At 32.5% G+C, this 19,169-nt stretch overlaps 1 protein-coding gene and 1 long non-coding RNA gene across 2 annotated transcripts in view; one reads left to right on the top strand and one right to left on the bottom strand.

Annotated features, from left to right (window-relative positions):
• LOC143058974 (uncharacterized) overlaps positions 1-19,169 on the top strand; it is a 399,737-nt gene that overhangs the window by 62,282 nt on the left and 318,286 nt on the right. The gene's annotated exons all lie outside the window — the stretch shown is intronic.
• Positions 5,569-19,169, bottom strand: part of LOC143059316 (uncharacterized) — a 28,532-nt gene continuing 14,931 nt past the window's right edge. Inside the window, exons 7-8 of the mRNA XM_076232797.1 lie at positions 6,441-6,464; positions 5,569-5,864 (exon numbers count right to left, since the gene is read on the bottom strand). Of these exons, the coding sequence (XP_076088912.1) occupies positions 5,569-5,864; positions 6,441-6,464 (320 nt within the window). The remainder of the gene's footprint in view (positions 5,865-6,440; positions 6,465-19,169) is intronic.

Below are 19,169 nucleotides of genomic sequence, written 5' to 3'. Positions count from 1 at the left end.
TACAGTTGATGCATGAAATAATGCAACTGTTATACGTTTGCTTGAGTTTCAGAGATGTAATTCAAAAATTACATTTCCTCCTACGTTCTATTTTTAGCCATGTCTACAACTTTTCTAGAAGATTACAAAAAAATTACATAAAAATAGTTAAATTTGACTTTAAGGGCAATAACTCCTTATGGGGTCATTTGACAATTTTGATCATTTGATTTATTTGTGGATCTTACTTTATTATTATTGCTGTTTACAATTTATCTCTGTCTATAATAATATATTCAAGATAATAACAAAAAGATAGATCTTAACCTGATGTACATTTTTATCCATGCGAAATTTGCTCTTAATGTTTTAGTTTCAGAGATATAAGCCAAAAACATCATTTCAATACTCTGTTCTATTTTTAGCCATGTCGGCCATTTTTGCTGGCAGGTGGGGTCATCGGGTACATTTTTAAAACAAGATACCCTAATTAATTTAGCGACTAAGTTTGGTTAAATTTGTCTCAGTAGTTTCAGACAAGAAGATTTTTGTTAGATCACAAAAATTTACAAAATTTTGTTAAATATCTGCTATAACATTGTATAATGGACAATAACTCTTCAAGGGGTTAATTCCCCATTTTGGTCATGTTGATTTATTTGTAGATCTTAGTTGAACATAACTGCTGTTAGAAGAGGGACGAAAGATACCAGAGGGACAGTCAAACGCATAAATCGAAAATAAACTGACAATGCCATTGCTAAAAATGAAAAGGACAAACAAATAAACAATAAAACACATGACATAACATAGAAAACTAGAGAAAAAACAACACGAACTTTACCAAAAAACTAGGGGTGATCTCATGTGCTCTGGAAGGGTAAGCAGATCCTGCTCCACATGTGGCACCCGTCGTGTTGCTTATGAGATAACAAATCCGGTAAATAGTCTAATTCGGTAGGTCACATTTATGAGAGGGAAGGGGATTGTAGTTACGACGTAAGTAACATATCCGATATCATTTGTGAAACATTTATTCCATAAAGGTCAACCGTTATGGCGTCCCTACAATTTACGAAGAGATGATTTCAACTTTACCATTTGGAACTCTTGTTTTAATAGCTTCCTTGTAAGTATTAACAGTTTATCTCTATCTCTATTGATATTCAGGACAATAATCAAAAACTGCAAAACTTCCTTAAAATTACCAATGCAGGGGCAGTAACTCAACAGCACGTTGTCAAATTTGTCTGAAAATTTCAAGCCAAATAGATCTTGACCCGAAAAACAATTTCATCCTTGAAAAATTGCTCTAAATGCTTTGGTTTCAAAGATATAAGCCAATATCTACATTTTACTCCTATCTTCTATTTTTTTTGGCATGGCGGGTATCTTGGTTGGTTGGCCGGGTCATCGGACACATTTTTTAAAACTACATAGCTAAATGATGATTGAGGCCAAGTTTTGTTAAATTCGACCCGTAATTCTATTTACCGGATTTGTAATAACATAAGCAACACGACGGGTGCCACATGAAGAGCAGGATGTTGCCTACCCTTTTGGAGCACATGAGATCACCCCAGTTTCTGGTGGGGTTTGTGTTGCTTAGTCTTCAGTTTTCTATGTTGTGTTTTCTGTATTATTATTTGTTCATTTTGTCTTTTTATTTTTAGCCATGGCGTTGTCTATAACCGATCTATGAGTTTGAATGTCCTTTTGGTTACTTTCGCCCCACTTTTATAGTTAAACAAGATGATGACCTCTCGGTGACTCTTATGCAACATTTTTTGTTTTTTACGTACATCATGTTGATTCTACACCATTTTGGTTCACAATTAAACATACTTAAACGAAAAGAAAATGTTGAGTGTACTTACCAGTGGGGGGTTGGTTATTCGTTATGGATGATTCTATAAATATAATATACAATATCATGAATATTTACATATTGCTGTTGACGTTTTAAGTTGGTCCTAAACATATCATATTTGACTTTTAGGTGGGAGATGGGAATCTCTTTTAAATGTTGAGAATTAAAAGTGAGTAAATGCATTTTCAGATAGTTCTAGGTTTGCATTCTGTTCTATTAAATAACCAGCACACAATTTTATCATATCTTTTAACTGTGCATAGCCGTATTTGGCACAACGTTTTGGATTTCTTTTTATCCTCAATGCTCTTTAACTTGACTTGTTTGGCTTTATAAATATTTTGATATGAGCGTCAATGATGAGTCTTATGTAGACGAAACGAGCGTCTGGCATACTAAATTATAATCCTGGTACCTTTGATAACTATCTACATCACTTCCGTAAATTTATGATAATCACTTTAAAGATAACAAGATATCATTATATGTGTTTCTTATGTTTAGACATCGCAAACAATATCTTTTCAATCGTTGGCGTAACAAGTTCGAAATTTTGTCACGAATTAAATTTGTCTATAAATATTTATTTCCACGATGATGACTAACATACGTCTGGTTGACACAAGAAATCATATTGTACATCGCGATAAATTAACAATTGAGCAATTATTGTACTCATACCAGAGTCACAACAATCATCTTCATTTTGATATAATTTAGGAGTGAATTGTTAATAAACAAAAATGATGGTTTAAAAAAAGTATCCAATAGTTTTAAACACCATCGAGTTATTTGAAGTTTTAAACATCGATTATTCTAATTTGTCAGCCTTAGAGTCATACGAAACGAGTGGCTGGTGATTTTTTTTTATTCAATTCTTGAAACAAATGCATGTTTAATTCAAACTCTTAGTTTTCTGTGCACCATTTTATTATTTTTTACACATCAATATGTTTATAAACTTAAAAAAATTGGCGTATCAAAGCAGTGTCGATATACGGACTTCGGACTATAACATCTCACCTGTTGTTGGTGCGATGGTTGATTCTACAAAAAAAAAGATAGATTTCGTCATGTCGACAAACACATTATTAAGTATGGTTGTTTTTATCGAATACTCATAGTTTAACAAAAGTGGCACATATACAGTGCAAGCAACATAGAATAACACTTAGTTTGATTTCATGTCTGGTAAATTACGAACAAACCAATTATGAGTCGAACTAATGAATCAACACTGAGGTTCCAATCACACTCGTGGCAGGTGCAGTTAAACACATATAGACGAATGACTCATTCAATTAAAAACACTATTAAATACAATGTAACTTTTAAACAATCCTCACATTCATAGCAATTGGTTTGTATATTACAAAACCAAGTATTTATCTATCGTCATTTGACATGATATTGTATTAGCTTGAGGCATGAGGACGGTTTTTAATTTGTATTATTAACTTTTGATGAGATTGATACAATGATTTATCAACCCCAGAGATATTATATTCAACGAGGTCAATGCCATATATCTTGGTTTGATGAATCATTGTATCAACTAGAATAAAACGTCAACAATTATATGACTTTGTTTCTAGCCAACGAGAAAACAGAAAGTTCATAGTCATATTACATATGTAACACTCCTTCCCCCAAACGTGTCCACATCGACGTCACTGAAATGCAAAACATGTCTAGTAGTAAAACAGCGCCAACGCCTGTCATTTTTGTAAGCACCCAAACGTGTCCAATCCCCAAAATTGTGTCCATATCATAATATTATTTATACGTGGGTTGTTTGGCTATTAGTCCATTAATGTATATTCATTTTACTATTTTATTGAAAAATAGAAAAATAACTTTAACATTGCTTAGGCCTTTTTTGTTAAACCGACAGTAAATTCCCGGTATAATAAACGAACCTAACTTCAGTATATAAAAGAAGATGTGGTATGATTGCAAATGAGACAACTCTCGACATGAGACCAAAATGACACACAAATTAACAACTATAGGTCATCGTACAGCCTTCAACAATGAGCAAAGCCAATCCGCATAGTCAGTTTTAAAAGGCCCCGAAATGACAAATGCATTTATTGCTAACATGATATCGTTCAAAAAATGCATGAAAAATTTGGCACTGGACGTTATGTCTCTTGTTCGTGTGTCTTTAGAAATGTTCGAAACCTGAAAATTATTAAAAAAAACCTGATAACCTGTTTATGAATTTAAGAGCTTTTAAAATATCAGAACTGTTGAAAGAAAGGATGTCAATTCTGCTGAAAAAAAACCCCATGATATATTTGGATGAATAGAAAAGGCATCAACGGAGTTTATTAGTACAATATAATTTACATAGTAAACAATTAATTCAACAGTACAAGAATTATATGTATGTTTGCTCAAAATGCGCATGAAATACTTTCAACTGGACAATAATAAATTTCAGTCAAAATTCAATTAATATGTTACATATAAAATTTGCAATGTTTGTTTATGCTAATCATACACAACTGGCATTGCACAAACTACAAATGACAACTTCCTCAACTGTATCCCCCATCGTAAAATTGCCGTAAACGTTATTTATTTGGGACGGCCATGCATGTATTAGCGCTAAAATATGTGAGACGTTCTGGCGTGTAAAAGTGGACACGTTTCGGCGAATAACAATTAGCGGACACGTTTGGGGTTATGAAATTGACACGTTTGGGGAATATTGAATATTACGGACACGTTTAGGGAGAACAGACACGTTTGGGGGAATCGGACACGTTTGGGAGTGTTACATATATATATATATAGATAATAATGCATTGAGAATGATATGTGTCAAATTTGCGAAGTTCATTTTATCAGCCTCATGTGCAATCTATATCTGATGCTTACTAATTAGTTCCCGGTTATTATTTCACGAATAAATTTTAACATTTTGACTTTTTTTTCTTTAATGCGTTGTCTGTTTGTCTGTGACGAATTGTTATCATTGTCATTTCGGAAGCAGAACAAATCGCCCACTGGCAAAACGCACAACACCAAATCGCCCCACTTTTTCACCAACCCGCCCCACTTTTAAAAAATCGCCCCAAACTGGTTTACCAAATCGCCCCACTTTTTAAGAAATCGCCTCACTTGTGAAAAGGGTTAAATCCCGTTAATTTTCTCCTGTCAACTCGCCCCACTTATTTAAACAAGGTAAAATCTACTTCAATGTGTAATTTTCAGCTTAGTTATTTGTATAACACTGTGACTTGAAAGGAAACTTGTTCATACAATTGAATGATTTCAATTACTCAGTTACAGCCATTTGATTTATAGCACTTCATCAAGGTTTTCATAAGTATTAAAGTGGGGCAGGGACATCGATATACAACGGGATTGCATCTTTTTTCATAAGTAGGGCGAGTTGGCACTGATAAATTCATCATGGTTTATCTAGTTTTGTCATGAGTGGGGCAGACCTTAATTCAGTGGGATTTTGACCCTTTTCATACGTGGGGCATGTTATCAAATCTATTTGCAATGGAATTTTACCCTTTTTCATAAGTGGACGAGTTGGTAAACAAGAGTTTGGCGATTTTTTTTAAGAAAGTGGGGCGAGTTTGTAAAAATGTGGGGCGATTAGGTGTTGGGCGATTTGCCAGTGGGGCGATATGTCATGGGTTCGTCATTTCGTTATTCTAGCATTTATAAACACTTTTAATATTAATTTAGAAGAATGTTTACTTACGAAGAAACACAGTATAAACAGTGTTGAAAACATTATGATTACAATTCCATTCAGTTCCATTTTCTGTCATTGATAAAGGATCAATTGTAGCAAAAATTCCACTGGTGTTGCTTGCAAAAGTGTAATTTACCATTGTACTATATGTGTCACAAGTATCAGGAGTACAATATGCATACAAAACATTATCTCTGTACCATAAAGCATGTCCAGTGAATGTTGGTATAATGCATGATAATAGTAATGCAGAGCCGGCTTCGAACGATCCTTTCCCAAATATGCTGTATTCACCTAAAACAAGACATAAGACAATCAATAAGTGGCTAGCCACAAAACCAGGTTTAACCCGCCAACTTTTCTTGAAATTACCTGTTCTAAGTCAGGAATATGGCAGTTGTTATATAATATTAGTAGTTCGTTTCTAAGTATGTTGCATTGTCGTTTCTTTTTTGTTGCACTTCAGTTGTCTGTTGTTTCGTTGCTTTCCTCTTATAGATGATGAGTTTTCCTGTTTGTAACTATTTGTACATACCGAAAGCATAATTTAAAATGTAAAGCTTTTGTGTATCTGAATCGTATAAATAAAAGGAGGTGTACAAACAAATTTCACAAAAAAGAAAAAAAACTGCAGTCAGATAGAGTAAAACTAACAATAATACCATGAATCTAAAGAATATGAAGGCCTTTTTAAACCGTTTTCTAGATAAGAAAATGCCTGTACTAAGGCAGGAATATGATAGTTGATATCTATTCGTTTGATGTGTTTGGGCTTTTGATTTTGCAATTTAATTAGGGACTTTCAGTTTTTGAAGACCAGTTCAGTATTTTTGTGATTTGTGATTTTACTTATTAGTATTAGTTTCTTACCTGGGAGTGGCACAAAAGTTGATTCTAAAAGAAAAAGAAAATCATATTGTGCCATGTCGACAACAAACAAAATAAGTATGTTTTATCGATGACTCATATTTCATCAACGGTGGCACTAAGCGGTGATTTATACAACCCAAGTATTTAGGCATGTAACATTTAAAAAAAAGTTGCTTTAAGTTTAGTCATTATTTCAAAATGAGCGTAAACAAGCGGTTTGCATGGTTTGAGTTAGAATGACACACACTGACTCGCAAATTATTTTAATGTGACAAGAATAACAATACCAAGACTGATGATTCGCATGAGGCAAAATGATAGATCACGTATCAGTAGACCCTATGTGATAACACAAAGTCATTAGTCCATTTGAAGCAGTATTTTGTTTAGTTAGAAGTGAAAGGTGTTTTCAAATTTTTGATCGTCATACAGTCATAGTTGAATTTGCTTATTTAAATGATTTTAAGCGAGTCCTGATATTGAGACGCTTATAGTAAAAAAAAATGATGACCTAATGACTCTTATTGCAACAATATATGATTTTACATACTTCATGTTGATTCTACTCCATTTAGGTTCACAATTAAACATATTTAAAAGAATAGAAAATCTTGAGTTTACTTACCAGTGGGAGGCTGGTTAGTCGTTATGGATGGTTCTATAAATATTTTATAAAATATCATGAATATTACATGTTGTTGTTGACGTGTTAAAGTTTGTACTAAATTTGTTATGATTGACTTTTAGATGGGAGATCGGAATCAGTCAGTCTCCTATATATGGCTGAACAGTTATGGTGAGAATTAAAAGTGAGCATTTTCTGATAGGTCTATGTTTTGCATTCTATTTTATAAAATAACCAGCAAACGCTTACATCATATTTGTTAACTGGGCTACATCACTTCCGCCTCTTATCATACCTTCTCCTTTATGATTATCAATTTAGATATATAGAGAATAATACATGGCAAAATCCGTATCATATGCCGTATCATCCCGAGATACTAATATCAGCCAGAGGGTCTTTAGGCCCGAGGGATGATATTGGTCGAGGGTGATACGGCATGTGATACGAATTTTGCTATGTTCTATACGCTTTATCATATATTTCAACAGGAGAGTATATATGAACTGCTTTCTGATCCCTAACACCTGGGTGACCTTTATTTCTACTTTTGTCTTGTTTTAAAAACTTTAAAGAACTGCTCAATTGCTCATCCGAAGCACCTGGGTTACCTTACAACTTGCGTGCTGTTGTTTTAAAAATATTTTGTTTATTGTATTTTTTTTGTGTGTTTTGTATGGTATTCCATTGAGTTCCTTTTTATAGTTGCATTTCGTGTGTCAGAAAAATGAAAACTCAACGTGTGTGTCGTCACATTCCAAACAATGACGTCATTTTATAAATTGCGTCACGTCTGAATGACCGTTCATTTAGCATCAAAGTTGCGCGATATGGATTAAACAGCAGGCTATTTATCAAATATTTAGAACTACTGTATTTACTACTAACTATATCATGTATATGATAAAACAAGATATCGATATATGTGTTTTAATGTTAATACGTCGCACACGTATAGATATCAGAAACGACATCTTTCCAATCATTGACGAAACAACGTCGAAATTTTGTCACGAACAAAATTTGTCTATAAACTATAAACCATCTTATTTTCGCGGATACTTTCTTTCGCGTTTAGCCCTTTCTGGCCCATGTCGCGGCGATATAATTTCATAATATTCGAATTTACTTCATGTAGTTAAGTAAGGAAAAATCCAAGTTTTACATATTCGTGACGATATATGTTTGCGATATATTTCTTCTCGCAAAAATATTACTTAAAGCATGTGAACGGTTTTTTATTTGTGTCGTACAAATATTGACTTTTGATGAGGTTGATACAATGATTTATCAACCCGAGAGATATTATATTCACCGAGGCCAATGTCATATATCTTGGGTAGATAAATTTTTGTATCAACTAAAATCAAACGTCAACAATTATATGACTTTTATCCTTCTCCAATGTTCTTGTAAAATTCAAATATTGAGCAAAGTTTACTAGAAAAATACACAGAAATAAGATAAATAAGAGCAAAAAAGCCTCGAAAACAAGAATAAATAGAATATAGTTATCATATAGGTACCAAACTTATAATTTGATGCGCCAGACGAAAAACTGGCATGTACCCGACGTCATAAACCTTCGCCTTTGACTTTTCCTAGGAAAATCTATATATAGGTACACGGACGTTATTTCAAATCTTATATTAATCTCTCGTGATATCCCCCCCCCCTAACTATAATGATTTATCAAAGATGATCTATGTTTTACCCAAAGAAAAATCAGAAAATTTATAGTCATATAGTAATAGATAGTCTTGCATTGAGAATGATATGTGATAGCTTCACAGTTGTTAAACTTGCAAAATTCATGTTAATAGCCATATGCATAACCTATTGCTGATGCTTACTATTTGTTTTCCTGTTATTGTTTTCAGATTTGGTTTAACTTTGTAACTCTTATTTTCGTTAATGCATTGTCTGTGACGAATATTATCATTGCCATTTTGTTATTCTGGCCTTGATAAAGCCAAGACTTAAAGGTCGATTACAAAATATAAATTTAGAAGAATGTTTACTTACGAACAAACACTGTATACACACTGTGGTCAAATATATGATTACAATTCCATTCAGTTCCATTGTCTGTCACTGCTAAAGGATAAATTGTTACAAAAATTCCACTTGTGTTGCTTGAAAAAGCGTAATTTACCAATGGATATGCGCTACAAGTATCAGAAGTACACATTGCATATAAAACATTATCTCTGTACCATGATGCAGATTCAGTGAATCTTGGTATAATGCATGATAATAGTAATGCAGAGCCGGCTTCAAACGATCCTTTACCAACTATGCTAAATTCACCTAAAAAGAAGACATAAGATTATCAATAAGTGTTTTAATAATTCAAACGACGTTGCACTGTAAATAAGAAAATGTTAATGCGTCATGCTTGAAAATATGATATCTGTTGAAATAAAAACATTTATCAGTACTGAGAAAACTTAATGATACTTAAGATTTTTTTATGTGAGGCAAATGCGATTCCTTTAGCAAACCCAAACACATATAGATGTACGTTTCCAGCAATGATAACATCTTGGTGGGAAACTTTCCATGTTGATTATGAAAATTGTCATGCAAGTGAATGATTCAGCTAGCTATAGAAACAGCTTTTGATTTCGCCATTTGATTAGGGACTTTCCTTTTTAAATTTTTCTCAGAGTTCAGTATTTTTGTTATTTTAATTTTTTACTTGTATCTTACCTGGTGGTTGTGCAATGGTTGATTCTAAAAACAAAGAAGAAATATGTGGCATTGTCACCAACAAACAAATAACGGTGGCACTGAGCGGTGAATGATAAAACCAAGCTTTCAAAGGACAAGTTATCTGTTTTTTTTTACGTCTTTTTAAGACTTATAAATATAAAAAGAAGTTTGCAGGCAGTATATTACAAAGAGGACCTTACCTTTTACTGACTGGAAACATTTGTTTATATCAAATGCAAATTTTCTAGCGATTTTAGGACTGTATGTGTCATTAGGCATATATATACTGATGAACATTGCTATTGGGAAGATACTAGTATTTCAAGAAAACAATTTAGGTAACAATCTATGCTAATGTTATCATGAATATATTGGTTGTGTGTTCTGGAAAAGAATTACACACGTCTTCACCAATAGACAGACGTCTATAAAATATGCCAGAGAAAATGCTCATTGCTCCAATAATTCACATTCAACCCTGAAATCGATTAAAACATGAATTCAAGTGACGACCTTTTTTTCGGCAAGTTACACAATTACGGTCTACCGTTTAATCCCTAGTATTGAAAATATAATCTAAAAGCAAGCATTTTGTGCGTAATAATTAAACAAATATTTACAATTTCTTTTTCTAATTTGACACATGAAAAGAAAATATAATAACAAAATACATTATAAATTAGGAAAAATTGCATTTTAACCGATATAACCCTGATAAGAATTACTCCCAAATACTCATAAAAAAAATCTGCTGTCACTAAAATGACATCGTTGAAGGCTTCAGCAATGAAACAAGACACAGTATCTAATGAAGAATGTCTTTGAGAGAGAAAAAAAAAGGAATAATCAAAAATCCAAACACCGCGAAATTTTGAAATTTTGTTTGCTCTATTATTTTCAAAAAAGATATAAGAAAACAATTCGTTTCTTTATGGAGCATTTCAAAAAAGAAAAAACGGTACAGGTATGAATAAAGATCAGTCTATTAACCATTATTTTCAGTCGGATAGATCTCGTATTTATGCAAATGAATATCACCTATTTCTGATTAATAAATCTCTATGGAAATATTGCTGTTATGAAATTGAGATGCTATAAGAACCCAACAAAACAGACCAAAATTGATCTTTGATTTCATTTTTGAATATGCCAACACCAATCAAATTCAAAAGGCGTGGTTTGTAAAACAGTCATAATTTTCAAGTTCAACCTTAATGTATGCGATGTACACTAACATATTGGCATCCATTTAGTAACATTTGATTCGGCGAATAAGTTGTATTCCTAAAATTGTCAAATACAGGAAATATATCTATGTGAAGGCCGCACAGTGACCTATAGTTGTAAATTTCTGTGTCATTTTGGTCTCTTGTTGGGAGTTTTCTTATTGGCAATCATACCACATCTTCTTTTTATAGATTAATATTATTACCAATCATTGCAAAGCAAATTGTTCATTTGACAAAGATGACACCTCGGGCATAAAAATGTATCTTTCTTTTTATTTAAAGATTTTATAAACGTTTTAGGTGAGCTGACTGCTTTTAATAAAAACTGAAACAGTTAATAAATAACCTGATTATTAAAAGCGGTTATGACTTTATGGTTCATGAGTACGTTGATATAGTTTGTAATGTGTTAATAACTATTTTTCCTATCAAAGATTTTAATATTGGAAAATGTTACATCTAGATGTAGGATGTTGAATCTAAGGCGATAAAATTGGACTGCTTAACAAGCTTTATTTGATAAATTATAAAAATGACGCATAAAATAACACTATAGGTTACCGTACAGCTTTAACAATGAACAAATCCCATACCGCATAGTCAGCTATAAAAATCCCCGAAATGACAAATGAAAAATAAATCAAACCAGAAAACTAACGGTCTTATTTATGTACAAAAAATGAACGATAAACAAATATGTAACACATCAATATACGACAAACAATGAATTACAGGCTCCTGACTTGGGACAGGTACTTACATAAACAATGTCTTATAATGTATTTTCTACACTGTTATTCCAATGTTTGATGTGTTTTGTATCAATATGAATCATATATACATATGCTTGATAACTCTTTAAACCGTTATGAACTTCAAAATGATTCTCATTAGTCTATTTGAATCAGTCTTTTGATTAGTTAGAGGCAAAAGGTGTTTTAAATTTAACAATTAATCTTTTATCGGCAGGTACTTATAGTTGAATTTGGAAAATTAAATTATTTTAGCGTATCATGATATTGGGTCTCTTATAGTCGAACAATATGTGATGACCTCTTAATGACTCTTATTGCAACATACATATGTTTTACGAACACCATGATGATTCTACCTCATTTTGAGTCACAATTATAATAATTAAAAGAAAGGAAATGTAGGGTTTACTCACCAGTGGGAGGTTGGTTTGTCGTTATGGATGATTCTATAAATATAATATAAAAATATTATGAATATTACTTGTTGTTGTTGACGTTGTAAAGTTGGTACTAAACATATTATAATTGTAACAGTAGTGATAAGAATTAAAAGTGAGCGAATGCCTTTTCAGATGGAAGTTTTGCATTCTATTTTGTTAAATAACCAGCAAATTTCGTTATATTAGTTAACTGTGCTACATCACTTCCGTAAATTTATGATTATCATTTAAATATATCAAGATCTCAGTATATGTGATTTTAATGTTGAGAAGTCTAACACGTTAATATATTAAAAACAATAAATATTCAATCATTGACGTAAGAACTTCGAAATTGTGTAACGAATTAAATATATATATATTTCAATTTCCACGATAATGATTAACATACGTTTGATTGATACAAGAAATCATATCGTACACCGCGATGAAATAACAGTTAGGCAATTACTCGTACTCATACGAGAGTAAAAATAATCTTGTCATTTTGATGTACATTTAGGAGTGAATTGTTAACTAAAATGAAGGTTTTAAATTTTTTTTCTTCTCATAATTGAATACTGCGTTGAATACTAGTATATAAGTTTCAAACTTCGATTATTTCAATTTTGCAGCCCCTATAATGTTGGCATATAAAATCAGACTCGATATACGGACTTTGGACTTCGAACTTAGTGCAATCGTTGACTCTACAAACCACATATTTCACCATGCCGACAAAAAAATATTAATATGTTCGTTTCATCCATTATCAACGGCTGCACATTTGTGGGGTCGATGAAAATCATTTTGTTTCCATGCAAGCGACATAAAATACTATTTAATTCATTTTGATTTGATCCCAGTGTCTGAAAGCACTTTCTGGTTGTCAAGTATCATTCTAAGTGTGATTCCAATTAGTTATCATGTTGTTCATGGATTGAACGGCATTTTGTACCTCTGTCTGGATAACCTGCTGTAAATTGGCGTCTTTAAGTTTACTCGGTCAATACAATGGTTATGAAGTTACCACACAAAAACACTTGATATATAACCACAACTCAGTCCCATAATTGTATAGATTTAGCAACGGCCTACCGAAAACTAACGATTCCATAACGAGAGTACAACATTTTCCCGCTATGCTGATCGAAACGCGGGAAAATATCAATATGCTCTTTCATTAAATTTGTGGCTAGACGTGTGATGCTAGGGACACCAATTGCTAACAGTTACAAAGCGGATAATCCGAATTTACCCCTGAGTAATTTACACTATGAATTTGATTTTAGGTTAGATAAGATTATATTTTAAGAAGAAAATATTTACATACGGACAAGTACTGTATATGAAGCACTATCATCACCGTGATAGCACGTCCATGTAGTTCCATTTTCTGTCATTGATAAAGGGTAAATTGCGACAAAAATGTCACTGTTGTTGCTTGAAAACGTGTAATGTTGTTGCATGTATGGGAAACATAAATCATGAAAACAAGTTGATTTGATAATGTTTTCTCTGCTCCACGTTGCAGATCCAGTGAAAGTTGGTATGATGCATGATAAGATTAATGTAGAATCTACTTCTGAAGATCCTTGCACGACTAAGCTGAGCATACCTAAAAAGACATGACGTACTCAACAATCACTATTTGTCGATAAACAAACATAATAGAACGTAGGAAATGGTATCTTTTAGTGTATTTGTATTGTAAGAATTACAGTTATTATAGGATATATCGAAATGAAAGAAAAACAATACAAAAGACTTCCAGATGGCAAACATTAGTACTGTCTGCATTAACGAATAAGAATCAAAAGTCAGCAAACACCTTTTCAGAATTTTTTATGTTTTATAAAATTGAGAATGGAAACGGGGAATGTGTCAAAGAAACAACAACCGAATCAGAGAGCAGAAGCTGGCCCCTTGAAAACAAAATGTGTATAAGTGAAGTGAAAATGGACGTCACACTTAACTCCAAATATATAAACAAGCAAAAATTAAAAATCATACAAGACTGACAAAGGCCAGATGCTCCTTTGGACAGGCGCAAAAAATGTGTGGGGTTAAACATGTTTAGTGAGATTTCAACCATCCCCTCTGATATACTTCTAGCCAATGTAGAAAAAACCCACACAGCAATACGAACAGTAAAATGCAGTTTAAAAAAGTCAGAGTCCAATGTCAGAATATGTAAAAAAAGAAACTATGCAAAATGCCAATAATACATCAATTAACAAAGGAGCAGTTACTGCTATTCCAGCTCCAGACCTAAATTAAACTGACTGAAAGATTTTGTCTACATCATATAAAAATCAAGCCTATCCCTCTCGTTAGGTGTTTAGTATTTTACCATTATAACATATGAGAAGAACATAAGCTGTATCAAGCCATCAACTTGTTCTAGAATAAATGTGTTTATTTCCGATGCATAAACCCTATTAGTGAATCAATATTACTGCTAAAATATGTAATATTTAATGACCTGACAACAGTATCGTAACTATAACCCTTCTGGACAAGGCTGTTTAAAGGTTTGTTTAGCTCTTGTGGTAAATTCCGACATGTGTGTGCTTCATAAAGAATAATACCGAAAAAAGATTAACTGTGAAATACCTGAACGCATAAGATGTCAGCATGTTGATTTATATTTACGAATAATGTCCTAACACCGATGCTAACATTTAGTAAATATTTGATTAGTTTGTGATATCGAAAACCGTTTTGGTGTAATAATTTCTTTTGTTAAAACCAAATACGTTGGTATATACATGAGCGAATTAAACAAGTTGGGGTATATAAACACCAACCTATTTTATCATATTTGTTAACTTTGCTACGTTAATTATGTATTTTTAAATTCATGATAGTCAATTTTAATAATACAAAATATTAATAGATGTTTGTTTAATGTTGAGACGTCACACACATATAGATATCAAAACAATATTAATTTTCTAATTGGTATAACAATTTCGAAATGTTTCACGAATATTTTTATGCATATTCATTTTCTTCGATGATCATTAACTTACGTTTGGTTGATAAACAAATCATATTACAGATCATGATGAATTAATAATTAGGCAAAAGGTAAAATCACAAAAACACTGAACTCCGAGGAAAATTCAAAAAGGAAAGTCCCTAATCAAACAGCAAAATCAAAAGTTCAAACACATCAAACGAATGAATAACAACTATCATATTCCTGACTTGGTACAGGCATTTTCTTATGTAGAAAATGGTGGATTAACCTGGTTATATAGCTACCTAAACCTCTCACTTGTATGACAGTCGCATCAAATTCCATTATATTGTCAACGATGCGTGAACAAAACTAATAGACACAATAGGTAATAATGTCAAAAATAGGGGTACAGCAGTCAACATTGTGTTATCATCTTAATCACTATAAAATCAACAAATGTAACGAAGAAGCACAAAAAGGCATACATCAAATTTATCATCCTCATTTTGCTTATATTATACGATTTTATTTATCTATGTAAAATCCACCCATAAGTACTGGTGTAAAACTGCGCGTTTGAAATTCGCACAGGTAGAAATAAAATAATTTTGTCGTTCAAAGTATGACGGGATACATAAATACAGAGTCACGTAAAATAGATATAACAAAAAACAGACTTCACAGTAAAATTTATAATTATAAATAAAATAAAAGTGTGGTTCAAAGTATGACGGGATACATAAGTACAGAGTCACGTCAAATGTATATCACAAAAAACTGGCATAACAGTAAAGTAATATTGATAAATAAAATAATTTTGTCATTAAGAGTATGACAATATACATAAAAGTACAGAGTCACGTCAAAGGTATATCACAAAAAAACAGACTTAACGGTAAAAGTAATATTAATAAATAAAATAATATTGTCGTTCAAAGTATGATGGGATGCATAAGCACAGAGTCACGTCATATGGATATCTAAAAAAACAGACTTAACAGTAAAAGTAATATTAATAAGGACAAATAAAAGAATGCTATAACACGTTATTGAGATGATAAACAACGTCAGTACGTAAAGTCCATACTTCAAGACCATCGTGCATTATTTGTGAAGTTGATACGGAATATTTATCAACAAGTAGTTGGTACCTTCCGATGAATTTTTTTAGAAAAAGGACGAGACGTTCTTTGACATACCCCTGGTTCATCAACTTTCTGCTCAGACACTGCTGACGTTTTACAAAGTCTGAGAAGGAGCTACAAGCTCTTGAATACCGAATAAGTTGGGGAATGTATATTCCATATGCAGGTGAAGTTGGTATATTGCTACTAAGGTGGGGGAAATTGATAATTTCAAAATTAAAATCGTCTCGTTTGTCATAGATTCTGGTACTGAGATGACCGTGTAAGTCAAATTCGAGGTATAAGTCTAAAAATGATGCGGAGGAAGCCGTGTCTGTTGTCTCTTTAATTTCTAGTTCTGGTGGATATATAAATGGAACCCAATCAGAAAAGTTCGGATTGTTAATGGAAAGAACATCATCAATATATCTGAAAGTGAAATTAAATAACCTGGCTTCTTTGATCTTCTTGTTTTTAACAAGTGTCTGAAGGGACTCCGATTCATATGATAATAAGAAGAGGTCGACAAGGAGAGGCGCACAGTTCGTTCCCATAGGAATGCCGACAATTTGTTGAAAAAGTCTACCTCCAAATTCAACAAATATGTTGTCAATAAGAAACTCCAGCAAGGCGTTGTTTCATACTAGAATTGCAACTTTCATCTTCATTTGTTTTACATTTAGGTGTGATAGGTTAATTAAAATGAAGGTTTAAAAAAAAAAGAAAAAAAATGTTTCCCATAATTTAAAACACAATGGAATAAATTCCAATTTTTCAGCCTCTAAAATTTCGGCGTGTAAAACAAACTCGACATACGAAATTCGGACTCCGGATGATAATATCTCACCTGTTGTTGGTGCAATCGTTGACTCTACCAAAACAAAAAAAGAGAAATATATTTCGCCATGTCGACAAAACAAAATATTGTGTGTGTTTGTTTCATCGATGGCTCATAGGTTATCAAACGCGACACGTATGCAGTGATGAGGTAAATCATTTTGTTTTAAATGTCAAACAAACCAATTATGACTAACGTAGATTAAAGAAACCCCAACGAGACGTCAAATGTCAAAATCACTGCTATCAACACAAAATAAAATTACGATCTGACATATGCGACAAATGACCAGGTTTCTAACTAGGTGCAGGCACTCTAATACATTTATTACTTCATATCCAAACTTTGTGCCTGATGTTCATATGATGAAATCATAATCTTTCAGTCAGTTTAATTGAAGTCTGGAGCTGGCATGTCAGTTAACTGCTAGTAGTCTGTTGTTATTTATGTATTATTGTCATTTTGTTTATTTTCTTTGGTTACATCTTCTGACATCAGACCCGGACTTCTCTTGAACTGAATTTTAATGTGCGTATTGTTATGCGTTTACTTTTCTACATTGGTTAGAGGTATAGGGGGAGGGTTGAGATCTCACAAACATGTTTAACCCCGCCGCATTTTTGCGCCTGTCCCAAGTCAGGAGCCTCTGGCCTTTGTTAGTCTTGTATTATTTTAATTTTAGTTTCTTGTGTACAATTTGGAAATTAGTATGGCGTTCATTATCACTGGACTAGTATATATTTGTTGAGGGGCCAGCTGAAGGACGCCTCCGGGTGCGAAAATTTCTCGCTACATTGAAGACCTGTTGGTGACCCTCTCCTGTTGTTTTTTATTTGGTCGGGTTGTTGTCTCTTTGACACATTCCCCATTTCCATTCTCAATTTTATTCACATTAAAAATAGGCATTGTTCAACAAATGGAAGTTTTTAACGACCTTGACTGGCTATACAGCCCTTGTACGGTCGGTATGGCATTGTTCATCCCATTACTTCTACTTTTTATAAGAATTTGAAGATGTTGTAGGATTGCCATTGAAAAACTCTACACAAGAGATCGAATGACGAAGAAATTACAAGCTGTGGGACATGTAGGATATCGTCCGTAAAACGAGAAAAAAAAAAACCCTACCCGAAGAACATCTAAAATGAACTTGGTATTCTGTTAATTAGAATAAAAAAAAATAGCTAACCATTTTCGAAAACACTTAAAAGACATATATTTGTACTTGAATTTGTGAAATGATTTAGATAGAACTTTTATTTGTAGTTGCATATAGTCCAACTAGATAATGTCCTCTCAATACTCCTGTAGTGAAATTATTTGTTTTCTACGTAAATCTTGTTGATTCTATTCTATATTGTTAACTCACAATTTAAAATATAGGAAACATATTGAAGATATAAATGTATAGTTAACTTACCAGTGGCGATCGTGCTAGTTGTTGTTGAAGATTCTAAAGATATAATATAAAATACTATGAATTGCATTGTTCTTGAAATTCTTACTGTCTTAATATTAGAAACATACCAATAATTACTCCTGTCGCCTCGGCAGCTGATTGGCATAAAAATAGGACTTTTGTCAACAATCTCACTCGTGGCAGGTGCGTTTGAATCCAATCTTAATTGGCAAGGATAGTTATTTTTCATACCGATTTTATTTTACTTCGGGTTCGATACCAATCGCTACTTACCTGTCACGAAATAGCACGATATTGCTGATAGTGCAGTTACACACCAATAGATGAATGACTAAATCAATCAAAATACCTTTAAATATGATGTCATTATTGACGTTTAAAGAACTTTTATATTATCCTCACATACAATGCAAAGGATTTGTAGAGAAGATTATATAAGTTTGAACAACCTGTGTCTCATCCCTGTTGCACATTTAAGCAAATAAAATATGTTTAAACTAAAAATGGGTTTGTATATTACAATACCAAAATAGTTATCCATCTTCATTCAATCTTCAAAAATTCACAGATTACAGATAATGTATTTGCTTGAAGCATGCGGACGGTTTTTAATTTGTATTATACAATTATTGACTT

This window comes from Mytilus galloprovincialis, chromosome 14 (assembly GCF_965363235.1).
Source record: "Mytilus galloprovincialis chromosome 14, xbMytGall1.hap1.1, whole genome shotgun sequence".
Classification (NCBI taxonomy): Eukaryota; Metazoa; Mollusca; class Bivalvia; order Mytilida; family Mytilidae; genus Mytilus; species Mytilus galloprovincialis.
Note: the sequence above shows the minus strand (reverse complement) of the source record. Positions and strands in the feature narration are given on the sequence as shown.